At 38.8% G+C, this 18,790-nt stretch overlaps 1 protein-coding gene across 13 annotated transcripts in view; it reads right to left on the bottom strand.

The window, feature by feature from the left end:
- RYR2 (ryanodine receptor 2) overlaps window positions 1-18,790 on the bottom strand; it is a 413,797-nt gene that overhangs the window by 295,858 nt on the left and 99,149 nt on the right. For all 13 annotated transcript variants that reach the window (XR_014317119.1, XR_014317120.1, XM_082756062.1 and 10 more), the window contains one exon: window positions 11,018-11,137. Coding sequence is in view for 11 of the 13 variants with exons in the window: in XM_082756062.1 (XP_082612188.1) it covers window positions 11,018-11,137 (120 nt within the window). In the remaining 2 variants the exon portion in view is untranslated. The remainder of the gene's footprint in view (window positions 1-11,017; window positions 11,138-18,790) is intronic.

Below are 18,790 nucleotides of genomic sequence, written 5' to 3'. Positions count from 1 at the left end.
TCTGAATGGTATGAAAGATAAAACATGAATATTAAAAATAAAATGATCATTGATTAGCTGATAACAGATATGCACATATGCAGAATCACAGAAAGATTTGGTTGGAAGGGACCTTAATGTTCATCTAACTCCACCCCCCTGCCATGGGCAGGGACACCTCCCACCAGACCAGGTTGCCCAAAGCCCCATCCAACATGGCCTTGAACACTCTCAGGGATTGGGCATCCACAATTTCTCTGGGCAGCCTGATCCAGGGCCTCACCATCCTCTGAGTAAATTTCTTCCTAACATCTAATCTAAACCTACTCTCTTTCAGTTTAAAGCCATTCCCCCTTGTCCTCCCTGACAAAGAGCTTCCCCAGCTTTTCAGTAGGGTACCCTTTAGGTACTGGAAAGCCACTGTAAGTTCTCCCCAGAGCCTTCTCTTCTTCAGGCTGAACAACCCCAACTCCCTCAGCCTGTCTTCAACACATATCAGATATACTACTGTTTCATATAGTGCCATTACTTGGAGTACTATCATCATCTAATACTTAACTATAAAATTATTTGGATTGTGTCTTTCAGCTCCCAGGTTGCATGTCATGCACCCTACTAGCATATTTATGCATTTGGCACTTTCCTTTGAAGGTTCCTTTTTGAATGCTTTATTGATAACAATCTTCAATATTTCCAAAATATAATTTGTCAAAAAAAAATCACAAATACCCAATACATATTAAGTCATATAAGAAGTGCTTGTGGATTTTAATTCACTAATACTAAGCATACAGAATTATCCCTGTCAAACAAAGAATTATTGATATTAAAGAATTATTGATAGATGTACTCAAAAGTACCCAGAGAAATGACATATAGTAATATCATGCTTTTAAATATCAAGTAAGTGATTGTGACTGAATAAGAAAATTTCACAGTTCTGAAGTTATATAGGAAAAACATTTATTTATTTTTAGTAGTAAGTAGTGCCTCACTAAGCTAAAAATCTATGCTTCTCTCTGACAACACTATATCTGATAACGAACATTTCTGTAAGATCAGAACAACTCATTCCTGTATGTATTTCAAATTCCATGTATCTGCTGCAAGAGAATATTCAATCTGAACAATGAGAAAATAATATTTCCTAAATAAAACATAGAATCATGGAATATCCCAAGTTGGAAGGGACCCGATAAGGATTATGTAGTCCAACTCCTGGCACCGCACAGGTCTACCCAAAAGTTTAGACTATGTGACTAAGTGCACAGTCCAAACCCTTTTAAATTCAGACAGGTTTGGTGCAGTGACTACTTCCCTAGGGAGCCTGTTCCAGTGTGTGACCACCCCCTCAGCGAAGAACCTCTTCCTGATGTCTAGCCTAAACATCCCCTGCCTCAGCTTGACACCGTTCCCGCAGGTCCTATCACTGGTGATTTAGGAGAATAGGTGGGCACCTGCCCCTCCACTCCCCCTCGTGAGGAAGTTGTAGACCGCAATGAGGTCTCCCCTCAGCCTCCTCTTCTCCAGTCTGGCCAAGAACAGGCCAAGTGACCTCAGCCACTCCTCATACATCTTCCCTTCCAGGCCCTTCACCATCTTCGTTGCCCTCCTCTGGACACTCTCCAACAATGTAATGTCCTTTTTGTACTGTGATGCCCAGAACTGCACACAATACTTGAGGTGAGGCTGCACCAGTGCAGAGTAGAGTGGGACAATCACCTCCCTTGACTGACTAGCAATGCTGTGCTTGATGCACCCCAGGATACTGTTGGCCCTCCTGGCTGCCTGGGCACACTGCTGGCTCATGTTCAACTTGCTGTCAACCATAGCCCCCAGATCTCTCTCCTCTAAATGGTACACTATGATGATGTATCTAAGGGAGCCTGTGTCAAAACAGGCAAACTAAAATGATTGTCTTTGCACATGTGATCCTACAATCAGATTTGCTTTATGGAAAGTTTCATACTAGTTTTCTCTCCTTATTCAGGCACTACAGCTGAGGATCTTATTAAAAAAATAATCAGAATCATCCATGATATCAGAGAAAAGACAGCTCTAGGAATTCAGTTCAACTAATTGCAACTCTTCAAACAGCCATCTCTAGATGTCAGGTAAAATTAATGCTGATAAGGCTCACCCAGCTGCAGGGCACCTCTGGCATGATGGAGGGAGTACACAAGGAATAAGGCAGAAACTGAGACATTCAACACAACCTGCTGTTTTTCTAACAGTCTTTCTTTACTAAATCTGTATTAAGCTTCGTATCTAAAACCCAGCGATGTACCACGCTGCTTAAAATTAAAACACTGCAACTCAAAATAAGCCATTTTTGGTCCACGAACATTGCTGTATATAGATCCTAATTTAAATTTTACACATATAAAGACAAACATATCCATGCATAAAATGTCTATGCTACTAATACGAGGAATTGCAACTACCACTGGCAATGGTATGACAAGGTGGTCAGCATGTAGCAAAAACAGTTCAAAGAGTAATAAAAATTTCACAGAATAATACAATCACTAGATAACACCCTTATACTTGATTTTGATCCCCACTAAAAACTTGTTACAGAAAAAAGCTTTCCAGAAAGAACTCTAAACTTGTTCCACAGTCATTTTAAATTCTTTACTTTCAATCTTAAGAAGTTTGTGCAACCAAGTCCCAAGAATCAAAGCCAGGTCCAGTAGATATGGCTACACAACTATACTTAGGTTCAGGATTTGTACAAGAGTTAAAAGGAGTATCTAAATTATATAATTAAATATAATATTTACTATTATATAAATTACATATTACTTAAAACTACAAATAGATGTAGTGAAACACATTACGTTTTTATTTATTTGGCTTTCATAAAGAATCACTTTACTTGGAAAGAATGATTCGGCAAACAAAATCCTGTCCAATTTATGTGTACAAAAGCTTCCTCTACCTATGTACATAACGTAGGGCAAGTCATGTGTAAGTATGCATAAATTTATTACAAGCACTTCCTTTAGACTATTAAAATCAACTATCTTAGTGAACGTCTGCTAAATGGAGTTCTCAGAACATGAGATTACATGAGATTAACTGTCATTTTTGCCATTAAATATGAACACGTATTTTGGCAACACAACACAAAGATAATTTAAAAGGCCTTTCAAGTGTAGCTACAAAATCTTGCAAAAGCCTTGACAGTCTTGAATTTTATTTATTTATTTATGTATTTATTTATTTTGGAAGGAAGCAATAGAAGCATTAAGCATAAAAAAGAGGAACTATAAAAAAAATATCTAGTGTATGGCAAATTCCCAGAATGATCCATAGCAAACACAAGCAGACAGTGCAGATTCACTTCATCAGTGTGAATCTAATTTAAAAATACTTAGTATTTTATTATATCCGTAACTGCTGGAAAAGCATCTACTTGCATCCATACACTAATGGACACTGTTTGTTGTTTTTGTTTTTTTTTTTTTGAATATATATACACATTTGGATATGCACAATCAAAACCAGCACAGTTACTGTTTCTCATCAGAAGTCAGATATTTCATCTTGTCCACTGAGAACATGCTTAAGCATTTGCTGTATGAGACAAAAGAAGAAAGCAATCCTAGCCTTCAGATCTTGTGCTTTTGAAGACAAGATGGGTTTTCTCCCAGAGGCAATCATGGTACAAGATTTAAGACCAGCGCCTCTGCTGCCACAGTTGATACCTTTCTCTAGACATGTTCATATGGAATTGGACTGCTGACATGGAAATTTCTAGTGTAAATAATAGAGAAACATACTCGCTTGTAACCCTGTCTGAACAAGGTGACAAACCTTCTCCAGCCTCCTTTCCCACCATTCCCTTCCTCTCTTGCAGCACAGCCACCAAGCCAGTTCATGCTGGTTCAACTACTTGCTAAAAACAAAGAGACAGAAAAAGCACAAAGTAAAACCTCAAGGAATTGTTATTTGGCAGTCCACGAAACAATTTGCCAGAGCACAGTGCCATCAGGTTTCATTTTCTGTCCTTTCAAATAACAGTTGTATCCAGGAGTGTCGCTGATGTGTGTGTCTTTGGACCATGGAGCAGGACAGCCCCAGCTAACAGCACCAAACCTGCAGTACCCTTCCTAGTGCAGCAACTATGACCTGCCACAGCAGAAAAGTAACCCTCCACAAGAGGAAACAGTTATCAAAACCCTACCCTTATATGAAGTTCTTTCTTACTTCAGAAATTGAGTGAATAAGGTATAGCAAAATAAGCTCTTGGACTCTCCTCTCAGCATTGTAACATGTTATATATAATGTGATTCACATCTCAGCTGGAAGTTCAAGCCACAGAATCACACTTTGTACCCTGCTCAAAAAAAAAAAAAAAAAAAAGTAGATCTTCAGAATTCCTCACTATGTTAACCTTCCCTCTCTCAAGTTGAAATGTCTGAGAACTCAAGAGAAAGTAATAGTCTTCTTTAATGATGTAAGGTAGTTAAAGTAGTTCAAGTTCCACAGATTTAAGGTATGTGAGTTTATCGCCTGCCATAAAAAACAAGTGGAAAAAACACCTCATGCCAGTGGAAAGCTGTAACTGTGTAGCAGTAACTGTGCAGCAGTTCACAAGCTATCAAAACCACATTTGTGACTTCCCCAGAGCTGAGTATTTTTCATTCTGTACCATGGACCAGAATAATTTAGTCTGATAACGATTTGATTTTGGGGTGGTCCTGTGCAGAGTAAAAATTTGAACTCAGTGGTCCTTGTGGGGCCCTTTCAGCTCTATGATTCTAATTTTCAGGAGCTGTTAAAATACAGCTCCAACTTGTTTCCTTTTCAGGAAACATTATTCAGATCTAAAGAAAAATTAATTTTTCTGCCGTTAAAGATAACAAAAAACGTTTCTATAAATACATCAACACAAAAAGGAGGACTAAGGAGAATCTCCATCCTTTACTGGATGCGGGGGGAAACTTAGTTACAAGAGATGAGGAAAAGGCGGAGGTGCTCAATGCCTTCTTTGCCTCAGTCTTTAGCGGCAATACCGGATGTTCTCTGGATACTCAGTACCCTGAGCTGGTGGAAGGGGATGGGGAGCAGGATGTGGCCCTCACTATCCATGAAGAACTGGTTGGTGACCTGCTACGGCACTTAGATGTGCACAAGTCGATGGGGCCGGATGGGATCCACCCAAGGGTACTGAGGGAACTGGCAGAGGAGCTGGCCCAGCCACTGTCCATCATTTATCAACAGTCCTGGCTATCGGGGGAGGTCCCAATCGACTGGTGGCTAGCAAACGTGACGCCCATCTACAAGAAGGGCCGGAGGGCAGACCTGGGAAACTACAGGCCTGTCAGTTTGACCTCAGTGCCAGGAAAGCTCATGGAGCAGATCCTCCTGAGAGTCATCATGCAGCACTTGCAGGGGAAGCAGGCGATCAGGCCCAGTCAGCATGGCTTTATGAAAGGCAGGTCATGCCTGACGAACCTGATCTCCTTCTATGACAGAGTGACGCGCTGGGTGGATGAGGGAAAGGCTGTGGATGTGGTCTACCTTGACTTCAGCAAGGCTTTTGACACCGTCTCCCACAGCATTCTTCTCAAGAAACTGGCTGCTCTTGGCTTGGACTGGCGCACGCTTTGTTGGGTTAGAAACTGGCTGGATAGCCGGGCCCAAAGAGTCGTGGTGAATGGAGCCAAGTCCAGTTGGAGGCCAGTCACTAGTGGCGTCCCCCAGGGCTCGGTGCTGGGGCCAGTCCTCTTTAATATCTTCATCGATGATCTGGACGAGGGCATCGAGTGCACCCTCAGTAAGTTCGCAGATGACACCAAGTTAGGTGCGTGTGTCGATCTGCTTGAGGGTAGGAAAGCTCTGCAGGAGGATCTGGATAGGCTGCACCGATGGGCTGAGGTCAACTGCATGAAGTTTAACAAGGCCAAGTGCCGGGTCCTCCACCTGGGGTGCAATAACCCCAAGCAGAGCTACAGGCTGGGAGAGGAATGGTTGGAAAGCTGCCAGGCAGAGAAGGACCTGGGAGTGATGGTGGATAGTCGGCTGAATATGAGCCAGCAGTGTGCTCAGGTGGCCAAGAAGGCCAACGGCATCCTGGCTTGTATCAGGAACAGCGTGACCAGCAGGGCTAGGGAGGTGATCGTCCCCCTGTACTCAGCTCTGGTGAGGCCGCACCTCGAGTACTGTGTTCAGTTTTGGGCCCCTCGCTACAAGAAGGACATCGAGGTGCTTGAGCGGGTGCAGAGAAGGGCGACAAAGCTGGTGAGGGGCCTGGAGAACAAGTCCTACGAGGAGCGGCTGAGGGAGCTGGGCTTGTTCAGCCTGGAGAAGAGGAGGCTCAGGGGTGACCTTATCGCTCTTTTTAGGTACCTCAAGGGAGGCTGTAGCGAGGTGGGGGTTGGCCTGTTCTCCCACGTGCCTGGTGACAGGACGAGGGGGAATGGGCTTAAGTTGAGCCAGGGGAGTTTCAGGTTAGATGTTAGGAAGAACTTCTTCACTGAAAGGGTTGTGAGGCATTGGAACAGGCTGCCCAGGGAAGTGGTGGAGTCACCATCCCTGGAAGTCTTCAAAAGACGCTTAGATGTAGAGCTTAGGGATATGGTTTAGTGGAGGGCTGTTAGCGTTAGGTTGGAGGTTGGACTCGATGACTTTGTGGTCTCTTCCAACCTAGAAAATTCTGTGATTCTGTAATTCAATGGCAAAAAGCGCATTCTCTTAATGAATGGACTAGCAATCTCTTTACATATAAAAAGAAACAATCTAATTTTAAAATATAAAGAAATAGATTTCAGTAGCCATTGAGTTGACTACTCATATATCTTGTGTTACTAAAAGGAATGGTCTTGCATACAGATTTAAAAGTACAACTCTAGTAAAACAAAATCACCTACAGACCATCATCAAAACAGAGGTTCATATTTTTGGCCCTTTTTCTGATACTAAAATCTTTTCTTCTGTTAAAGCTATAACATTTCTTAATCAAAAAAGACCTGCAGGATGAATAATGGGATGAGATGTGGAAACTAAGCATTTTAAAGTTTGTCTTCAGATTGTCTTGTGGTTTTTTTTTTTGTTTGTTTGTTTGTTTGTTTTATCCTTGTTGTTGGTGCTTATTGAATCTTAAAGTTTTGATGGTTGATGTGTTTTACATTCCTAAGACATTTGGAAAGTGTAATCTATACATAGAACAACATCTCTTTTGAGATACATCTCCTTTGAAATTTATAGAGATTAAAAAATAATCATTTTTCACTTGACCTACTTCACATTTTTGGATGACATTCACATATTTATCTTGTATTAGCACTGTTTTACACTTAGAACTGTCTATTAATAAAATTACATGCAATTTAGGAATGACATCTTATTTATTTGTTATTTTGTTCTTGAATATACACAATGATCTGGAGGAATTGGATTATGTGCTCTGAGCAACATCTGGGAAGTTGCTATACATTTGAAAGATAAACAGCAATTACAAGGTAAGTGTAGCAAATACTCTTACTTGCCTTCCAACATTAAAAAAAAAAAAGAAAAAAGAAAAAAAGAATATAACAGAGTTAGGATAAAATGCTAAGTAGCTTTTATCCCATTATCAGCAAAAGCTAGAAAATATTCCCTGGTAGAACTCAAAAGAACAGCTACAAAGACACATCCCTGATTTTTCCAGGGCTAGCACTGCCACTAATCAAGAATCTCACCACTCTGTGTCCTTCACAGCTGCAATCCAATCCACTGACTTCATTTCAGATCACAAATGCATTTGCTATACAAAGTCCCAGTACCACCTGACCCAGTCTGGGGTCTGACTACCATGTCTCTCTTGTGCCAGAGACCACCTGGCACTGCTCTCCAGGTGTGGCCTCACTAGTGCTGAACAGAGAGGAAGGATCACCTCCCTCAGCCTGCTGGCAGCACTCTTCCTAATGCAGTCCTGGATATCCTTGCTCTCTGTGGCAAAGGCTTGCATTCAACTTCCATGTCCATGAGGTCATGGCATCTGAACTCACAGCTGGTCCTGCTTTGGGAAAGAGGCTCCTTTAGAGACCTCCTTGACATCATTTCCAGCCTTCTACAATCCCTTATTCACATATCAATCAACCTTCTTCCTGCAAGATAAACCTTCAAATAAACCTTCTTCCTGCAAGAATGACCAAATCAATGTACAAAAATATTCCCAAACTTCCAAGTATAACTGTAGATTGAAATATAATTCTACAAGACACCGTTGTGAGGTAAGATGTATTTCTTCTCAGAAAAACTCCCATACCATATTCAATAGCAAAAGACGTCTCTCCATTTGCTCTAATGGAAAGAAATCAACCTGAAGCCTAAAAACAAGCTGTAAAGTAGCTCCAAACATAAGTGAATTATTTAAAAATTAATATTAAAAAAAATAATAAAATTTATTGCTTGCTTATTTAAAAAGCAAGCAACACATTATGAGGGTACACCAAAATAAATAAATAAATAGTAGACCCACAGAGCTAAGAAACAGTTTTGAAGTGTGAGCACTGGAGAGGAACTCATTATCAGGGGTGCACTGGTGCATTGATAGGACAAGGAGTAATGGTTTTAAACTAAAATGAGAGATTTAAATTAGATATTAGGAAGAAATTCTTCACTCCGAGGGTAGTGAGGCACTGGAACAGGTTGCCCAGAGAAGCTGTAGATGCCCCATCCCCGGAGTGCTCAAGGCCAGGTTGGATGGGGCTTTGAGCAACCCGGTCTGGTGGGAGGTGTCCCTGCCCCTGGCAGGAACAGGTGGAAGGGGGAGGTGGAAGTAGGTGATCTTAGGGTCCTTTCCAACCCAAACCGTTCTCTGATTCTGTGTCTTATGTGTCTACATAAACTGATAATGCTTATTAAAGTGTTTATTAATTTAGCCCAACTGTCATCATCCACCTTTTGTTAGTATGCTCTTTTCAAAATCTCCAGTTTTCAAATGCTAAGGGAATCTATACAGCCATCCACAGAGACACTTGCGTTGTAAACTTGAACAGAAGCAAACTTCATTAAGCAATTTCCATAATGTGTCTGCCAGTGCTATTGTTGTAATGGGATGAGAACAGTCAGTAGTTGCCTAAGTATTCCATCAGTATATATCTTCAGTGTGACTGTTATTTTTGTAGTATGAATTATTCAATGATCCTAGGGCAAGAAATTGCATGTGAAAAGACATACTAATAAAGCATCAGATACATCCCCAGAAGCCACATCCTGAAGGATGTTTAAGAAAAGCAGGGGATTGTATAAGGGACTCTGAAGAATATAAGCCCAGGATGATAGCTGAGTTCTATTACTGATGTTTGACCTATTATTAGTGCTTGGTACCTTACCCTTGATACCTGGCTGTAATTAGGATGCAACATTACTGTTTGCATTAAAGTGTACCACAACCCCATTACAAATCAAGAACAGTCTTAAGGACACCAGAGAAATTTTTTAGCTGTCTCAGAAAACTCTTCTGGAACCTCTTTTGAATTACCATATGCCTCTTGTAATGTTATCTGTACTGTCTCTTAAATAATGCAACAGTAAAATTGTATGGTCACAGAAATTAGAAAAAAAAAATATATATATATATATATTTATTCCCATTTACCAAATCCTTAAAGTAAACTTGACTGCAATTTATGGCTCCCTCAGTATTAGCATCTCCAAATTACTTTAAATGAGCTCATCCTACGAACTGTCAGTTTTAAAAATTAAAAAATGTTTGAGCTGCATGGGTTTTTTTTTGCTTGCCTTTTCCCCCAAGCTCATGAACAATGAGTAGAATAAATATTACTTCACCAAACATCCAGAAAGGGCTGCATCAACAAGCAAGCATAGGAAACTGATATGAAATTTACACTGTATTCCTTAAAGACAAGAACATTCAAGCATTTTATATAGTGTGAGAGAGACCGTAGATTTAATATCCAAGCTTACCGAGTGATAATAAATTCATTAAATAGATTTTTCTGACCTTACAGGTGATTAGCACTGCAACCACTTCCATCCCAGCACATCTTTATTGTTAAAAATATTCACTTAAAACAGAGTGGCACGGATAAATTCATCAAAATCACTGCTATTATAATGAATCATTAATATCCTAGTGAAAAATTTATTGTGATGAATAATACATTCAAAATGATGAGATAGAAAATGAAGCATTACTCTGCAATGTACCAGAGAATCAAAGGGATGTTATACATGTTGGCAAGTTAAAAAATATCATTTTCAGAACTAAATCTTTCTAGATATCTTTCCAGATACTTTAAATTTATTTCATTTTCTCACCAAACATATTGTAGTCGAACAAATATCATATATGTTAAACAACATTCTTCCTTTCATATAAATCCAAAGCCCAGGTACATGCACTGCTCTTCTCACAAAACCCATTTTGCCTTCAGAAGCCACATTTTTGTATTCTGCGGCGTTTAATTCAGCATATGTAATTGTGAAATATAGCTCCTTGTTCAAAACAAATAGCAAAATTATTTTTTCAAACTACTGCATCTATTACATATAGAGCAGAGTTAGCAGGATTAGAAAATGTACTGATTAGATGAGCTGACTTTGCTACTTGCATCGTTACTGTGCTAGGTTAAGGAATTAGAAGGATTTAAAATGATAATCATGTCACTGTAAAAGGCATAGAATAAAAATTTACCGCATGTAAAATAAAAACTCTCCTTCCTGTGACTTAAAAAACAGAATAATCAAAAAAGTCTTTGCATTGCAGTACACAAAAGTTGCACTGCAGCTTACTGCCACAGAGTTCTGACAATCACAAAAACAAGCACATTACTGAGATGGACTTGTGCAGCTAGTTAACTTTTAAAGGCAGCCCAAAACAGAAAGCACAGCACTAGAGTTCGGGCAAAAGGCCATGACAAAAGGACAATTACATTTAGAAGGGGAATTAAATATTTGTCATACAAGTGACAGATTTATTTTGTCCATTCTCCTAGACAGATATGTGTGTATTACATCATAGCAGGGAATATTATAACTATATACTTGCTTCAGACAGGACATTTTAAATAGTCAGTGGTACCTTAGAATTTGATGTGGATTCCAAAAAGCAAAGCCTGTTGCCAAATCCTTCTGCAGCAAGACACAGTTTCTGTTGCTCCTTGTGAACTGTTGCAGTGCACTGCAGAACCACTTCATCATCCTAACAAAAAAAAAAAAAAAAAAAAAGAGAAACAAAAACAGAACAGTGGTTATGCTTCTGGCTCAAGACTTAGGGAAACATCTACAAAGTCATTGCTAAAATCAGAAACAGTTATCCATGAACACAAGCAGAACTGAATCTCAGCATAATTTTTATTCTTTGAGTTAAGAAAGTGGGCAAATCAATGAAAATAATTATAATTCCTACATATATGCTCCTCCTGTTTCTTTATAACAAAAATCAGCATGCATGAGATACAGATGTTGTGGGACTAAATCCTTGCAGTAACATAATCAAAGGGAGATGTTGTAAAATAAATAAATAAATAAATGAAAGAACAGATGCAGATCTCTATTTAAATCCCAGTTCTACAAAGTAGCATACAATGTGCAGAATCCCTTGGAAGAAACATGTTTTTTAAAGCACAAAAGGATTATTTCGTAACCTTAATTACACTTGATTTTTTTTTTTTTTTAAAAAAAAAGGTAAACAATAAGAGCATTAGATTGAAGCTACACAAACATTGTCTTCCACTTCCTATCCCTTTTTCCTAAACAATCCCACTGTCAGAAGGGAATCCCCAGTAACCGTGTCACCACCATACATTGTGTTAGCATTGTTTAAAAAAGGGTCACTGGAGAAGATTCCAGCATTGTACTTTCACAGACAGATGCAGACAACAGAGTAAGACTCTTTAAACTAAATTTCTACCAGTTTAATTAATTATGTTCTACCACTGCACACTGATTTTAGAGCAAGTCTGAAAAAGAATTCTACATATCCCATCTACACAAATCACTCTGTGCCAACAGCTTCAAAAATATGCTAGTTTTAGGTAAAGTCCCTGACATACTTAATTTTAGTTAATCATCTAATGCACCATATCCTTCTCTGCTCAAGATGACTGCAAGCCAATTATGCACTATCACCAAGCACACATATATTATGTAGATGCTGATTGCTGGAGGATTAAGAAAAAGAATATAGCAGCTGCTAGATTTCCCGAGACACAAACTTTCTCAATTCATTTTGCAAACATTTTCTGTTATTTTGCTGCACAGCAGAGTACATGGCTTATTTTGTTAAATAAATAGCTCACAAATGAAGACTGATTTCTAACAAAATGCTTACTGATTAATGGAAACCAATAGTGTTGGGGAACTTTTCATTCTCGTCAAGGTGGCGTTGATGAAATTGGCACAGAAGGGGTAAGAAAGGTGTGATACCACTGTCAGATTATGTTAAGGGTGATTACAGAGAATGGCATATTTACTCAGCTCTAAGTTACTCTGCATTTCAATGCACATCATTAGAGAGGACCTCAACATACATTCTTAGAGAAGAATTCAATATAAACTCTGCCTTGGATTTAGTCTTCCAAAATTTACTGACTACATGTTCAGAGGATTCCTATACACACAAATTTTAATCATGTTGCAGAATTATATTAAGACATATAATTCCATTCTGTTTCTTTAGAGAAAGAACTAAGTGGGTAAGCATCTGAGCCATGTCTTTCTAAACTTGTTTCCAAACCAGCTAACCTTACCTAACTCCAGTATTAGAAGAGCTAAAAATGTGCAACTTCCACATTTGAAGTCACAGCCTCCAGAGACTTTCACTGAAGGCCACTTTCCTCTCACGTGAAGAAAGCTACACCATGCTTCGTATCAAACATGTACTAGAGAAAAATATTTTTCAAATACTCTTACACCTTGAATTACAAAATGTCTCAAACTGCTCTATTTCGTCATCTTAACTCCTGAGCATTTTCACATCCATGTTATGCAGATGAATTTTAGATCATTACAATTTTTTCTGTCAGTCACTGTCAGATGTAAACTGATTAAAGTAATTTACGCCTCAAGGGGCTATAACTGCAGCCTTCAAAAGGTAAGACTATATATTATTATGTAAGCAGATACATTCCTGTCTACCTCTTTCCTACCTCTCCTCATCCAACTCTGAAAATGCAGGGGTCAACTCAACACAAAGGTGATGACAGGAATAGCATCATCTTTTAAACATCTCTGTCAAATGTTGAGCTACTTAGCACCACAGTGAACTAAAAGGAGCTGAAACAAAGCAATTCCACGAAGCCAGCTCCAAGCACAGATGTTTGCTTCCAAAATATAATCACTTGTAGTAACTTTTGACCCATTGGAAACTGAACTTCCAAACAAACCATGTTTTAAGACATGAAATTCTTAAGAAATTCTTTTCTACATACTCTCAATATTAGATGCCTAGCCAAAACAAGAAAATCAGTTACTGGTCTTTGTAATTGGTCAATGTAACAAAAATGTTAATAAGCAATGGTGTGTGCCTGCCATACTCAATGAAATTATGTTAACACCTATTCAATTTAAGTAAAATCTGATTAAAAACAGTATCTGTACTCTGCCATAACAGACAAAGTTGTATTCAATTTCCACTTCATATTCAAAACAAACATAACAGATTATATGAAATGTAGTATTGACCTAAAAAAACTCCAGAAGAGTTTGGATGGAAAAGCAATAGCACAGACCTAAAATCCCTGCAGACATTTGCAGGGAATGCCAGATAGCTCTGTTACTCTCCTTTTGCTGAATAATCATCACTTCAACACACACCTGCCAGTTTCCTCCATGAAAATTTGAAAATTTGTTATTATTTCCATCCCAATTCACTATCACCATAGCAGCCTTTATGACTAAGTTCAAAGATGCTGCTTTGTCTTTTTTTTTCTTTCCAGTTTTCAGATACAGAAAAGTACTGAGATTAAGGGAAATTAGGTGCCAGTAACAAAAAAATCTGTGCACAAAGTGGTGCTGCCATTTATTATCAAATGTGGAAGACATTCACTGTAACAGCAGCTGAGCCCAGCATCAGATATATCTGCACTTACTGCAAGTAAGAGTAAATCCATGTTGAAAAGCTGCCCATTTAGTGTAGACATGTTAGTGGATGGCTTGTCCATCTGCCCTCATTCATTCTCCAGGTCATGGTTTGAACTTCCTCGTAACACTCTAGGGAATCAGGCAGTAAGGGTCATCTCTGCTCCACAAGCAGCAGGAGAGGAGCAAAGACAATGCTGTCTACCCACAAGAACAGAACAAGCTCAAGGGAGAGCAGAATCATTTCTTAGACTTCTAACCTGATGATCTGAGTCAGAAATCTCCCAAGCTTTCTTCTCCCAAGCACCATCTCCTCCCTCCATTACCTTGGAGTAATCCATTAATCTCAATAAATCCTGCAGTGTCAGCCAGCACACCAATTCATAGTTTTAGAGATATCATATCTTCCAGCAAAAAGATATTTTGCTTTGTATTATGTCCGATATCTGCATTGACTCAAACAGCTTCAGCTTTTGATATCACACAACTGCATTTATCATTTTGATACTTATAGAAGCATTTAAAAAAAAATAGGCAGATGTTATCTATTTTACAAAGCCCTATTTGTTTTTTAAACATGCAATTTTGAAAAGCAAAGACTGTTACTGAACAAAGAACAGCTCCTAGCAGATTCTTAATTATATCTATTCATTATGGGCTACATAATTATTTTCATGAAACATATATACTTACAGAAACTAAACAAGTAATGGAATGGTTTAGCAAAGAAACCAGTAAAATAATAATAATAATAACAACAACAACAAAAATAACAATGAAAAATTATCAGCATCACAACATTTTCTACAGCTAAAAATGTTCCCTAAAACCAAACCAGCAACAACCTGCTGCTGGCAAAGTGCCTGCTCAGAACTGCATTCCAGAAGACCAAACTACGGAGGGAAGAGCACAGGGTTGCTGTCAATGTACAATATTAAAACATCAAGTACTCAAAGCTCCTTAATAACACTTACTTTCATTTCCAGTGGTTATTTGACTTGTTTGTAAAATCTATTCAAATATCCTAAGATTACATGACATGTTTACTACCCAGTCAAGGATAAGGTTAGTTTCTTGTGACACACAGCATGCCCTTGTATTTATAACCAGTATGTTTTGACTAGGTATATCTTTCCAGGACTGGCAAATTCAAGTTATGACTGAACAAAGAAATACATACTTCCTTGTAATACACAGTGTGACTCTTTGCCCCCTGAAAGCCTGAAAATTTATACCTCCTGTGTAAAGTCAGTTCTGACTAATCCTTAACCTTCTCGATATGTCAGTTCTATTAAAGGACCAAAACTGGCTGACTGGATTGTAACAGGAAGGCTTCATCTACAGCACTAGAGCTGCTAGCTATACAGATGTAGGTGTGGTTTTGATGGTGGAATTTTTGCATTTTAAGCATTTCTTTCAGAACCTGCTAAGTTTGGGGGGGGGGGCTGTTTGTTTGTTTTTCCCTTCTTCACATTCTAGTACCTTAAACTTTCAATAATTATGCATGTTTTTTAAACTTCTGAATTCTGTGCTTCAGCTCATTATGTCATAACCTTGACATTTATCTTTTTGCTTCCACTTCAGGATAAAAACAGGCAACAGTTTTCAGCTATTTTACATGATTTTTTATATTTTATAGTTTACTCCCTCACAGAAAACACAGGAGGCAGAACATGAGCTATTACTAACCTAAATAATTTGTTGTACTCTTTGTAATCTGTCCATAATAATTAACTAGTATGTCCACATAATTACGTCACAAAGACTTAACACTGACCATGTGATTTTACTGCCCTGTGAGAGTATACCAACTCTGAAATAGCATACAGACCACTGAATGTCACATTTGCAAAATTTAGAGGTTAAAAATGGTAAATTATGCTAGTACACTCAAACTTTCTTCTCCTGCTGTTTTATATGACAAATGCTGCAGTTAGTGGAATATTTCCATCGACTTACATACGCTATAAATCAGGATCTCAGCACAGACTTTACTAGCTCAGTCTTTAATAGCTTCCTCAGCCTCCACATATGCACTGTTCTGCTTCACTGCATTCCATTTACTGTTCAGCTGTGCAACGAGCATAGGTGCCACATATCCTTTAAAAATAGGTTACAAACAGAAATTAAGCCTGTACAAACTGCTTACTGCCTAAGAAAACTGCAGAATATTTCTTGATTTACAAACTTTACTTCAGCCTTGTTGGTATAAGCACTAGATTAAAGAGTAGAGTAGCCATCTGTAAGGCCTATAGGCCATCAAGTACACAATTACTTCCACAATTACTGGCAACGATATACCAGTGGGATCCACTAATTCATCCTCTAAAATGACCCTTGTGATCTGTCCTACAGAAAAAAAAAATAAATTGTTTAATGCTAGGCATCTGAATAAAACACACCAACCAGGCAACCTTCAGTGCTGATGGGAGCTCTAATCCTAATTGCCTAAGAGCCTCATTCTCTGTGTGCTTTGGAAGAAGGTAGAAAGCAACAATGCAAAAGTAATGCATTGAGATGGAGCTTTTCCTTCTTCAAATCCCTGCTGACAACAAACAGAAGCCTGGATGAATAGGATTCATTAAATACTACGTACATAATGTGCAAGAACCATGTTCAACAATGATTAAATATCTTGTCAACAATCCCATGGGAAATACCAACAAAACAAATACTCAAAGCCTAATGATACTTACTTTAACTACTAATTCTATTATTGACTGACCAACCAGTGTCATCAAACAGCTACCAAGCTCTACTTTGAAATACCATCCAACCAGGGAGGCTACCCTAGAATTCCTGATGACTGAATGCAAAGGAAGCCTATGACAGAGGGAAGAAATGGGCCCAAAATTTGATTAGTATATCAGACCTTAAATCACAACTCTATAACGTTCTTGGTGGCAGATGACCAAGTGTTGCAATAGTTAATAGTACAAACAATAATAGTAACCTCCTCAGCCATCAAGAATTAGTGCTCCCGCTCTGTAAGGGAGCGCAACCCTTAGGAACTGAAAACAGCTTCAGCAGAGTGCTCATCCCTTGGGTAGGGAGACAGGATAAAAAGCAGTGATAAGACAACATTGCTATAGAGAAGGATCTGGTGGTTATGGTGAAGTGAATGCTGAGCATCAGTCAACAACACCAGGCATCTGTATAGAAACCAAAATCTCATTTAATCAGAAGAGGGCAAGTGAATACAATAGTAGTGATCCTCTGATTCTTAGACTTCACACTTAGGAATGGTAAGGCTTCAGCTGAAGCGAACAGGTCATTTTGACCCTTAGTTTCAAAAACAAGTAGGAAGAAATTTTCTGCGGACAGCAAAGCATTTTCACTGACCAGTTTAGAAACTTCATCATTACAAGACTCTTAAAATAGTGCAAGAGGATCTAGGCATAGCTAAACTTGCCTTAGGATGAGAGGGAAGAACAGATTTTGTAGTCACATTATGCTAATTAGTCTGGACACATTTTATGGTACATACTTTAGTTTTATCCTGTAGGAGGAGTAATTTCATAAGAATTCAACATTATTCTAACGGAAGTATCCTTTGGGACAGAAAACGCCATGCAAAATAGATGGAGTTCTAGAGGACCAGACCAGATGGCAGCTCTTGCTACAGTATTGGGAAGTGGGCTGCTAGTACAACCACTGCTTTATTTCCTTCTCCTTCCCTGAAAAGCTCTTACTTAGTCATCAAAATTATTTTGCCAAATTACAGCAAAGTCATGCTGATCTGCAGTACTAAAGACATGTGGCAGTTTAAAGAAATATTTAAAAATCTTGAGTCACGTAGATATTCATCACTTGTCAGAAAAAAAAGTTTTCACTATCGAATGATACAAAGAGCCTGTCAGAAAGAAATCTCTATCTACAAGGAAAAACGAAAAAAAAACCTGTCATGTGCACCACTTAATTGAGTGATGCTGTATGGCAGAGCAGAGCTTTTCCAGGACTTTCACATCAACACTGAGCAGAGAAACTCAGGCACAGGCCCTTGGCTTCTGCAGGCACCAGAGAGCAATGAAACACTCCATCAGAAGGCAGAGGTCCAGATCTGAATGAGTGGCTCCAGCACACTCAGGTACCAAGAGCACCTGCTATGCTCTGCAAATTACTTTGTCAAGAAAGAAAAAAAAAGAAAGAGTTTTATTTGAGCACTGTAGAGATAAACTAGGTATCTGTACCCTTCAGTTGTGCATGCTAAACACCTGCTCAAATGCTCAACCCACTAGTGGTGTCACAAGTGCACACAACACTGAAACAATTTATTGTCTGCATGCAACGTCAAAGCTTCCTCTTCTGGCTCTTGATTCCACTGAGTCGGCATCAAATGGTGCCACAACTGCTTTCAGCTTTGTGCGCACATGTGCTAGTGTGTTTGCTTTGGATTGAGTTCTACTAAAAATACGTCTGTAAATGAACATATTTCCAGTTGAGATGACTCACATTTATTATTTCTCACTGATTAGCTCTGTGGTCCTACAATCCTAAAAAATGCCAAGTTCAGCTGTCAGTGCCTAATAATAATTTTATCTGTCTGTAATGGTAGTTAACAGTGGATAACTCTGCATCTGACACAGTTGATGGAAGGGGGGGGGAGGAGGAACATCTGCAATAAAGTATGCTTATCAAATTAAACAGAACAGCTGGTGGGCTGATGTCAGCTTCTTAAAAGCTCCAGTGTGTCAGATTTATCTGTGATGCAACTCCACTTATTTTAGGAATTTGGTAAGAATGCTATTATGTTACACCCTCACTCACTTGTTCC

The sequence above is a fragment of the Aythya marila genome (assembly GCF_965140915.1).
Source record: "Aythya marila genome assembly, chromosome: 3".
NCBI classification, from domain to species: Eukaryota; Metazoa; Chordata; class Aves; order Anseriformes; family Anatidae; genus Aythya; species Aythya marila.
The sequence above is the reverse complement of the archived record's forward strand: the minus strand, read 5'-3'. Positions and strand labels throughout refer to the sequence as shown.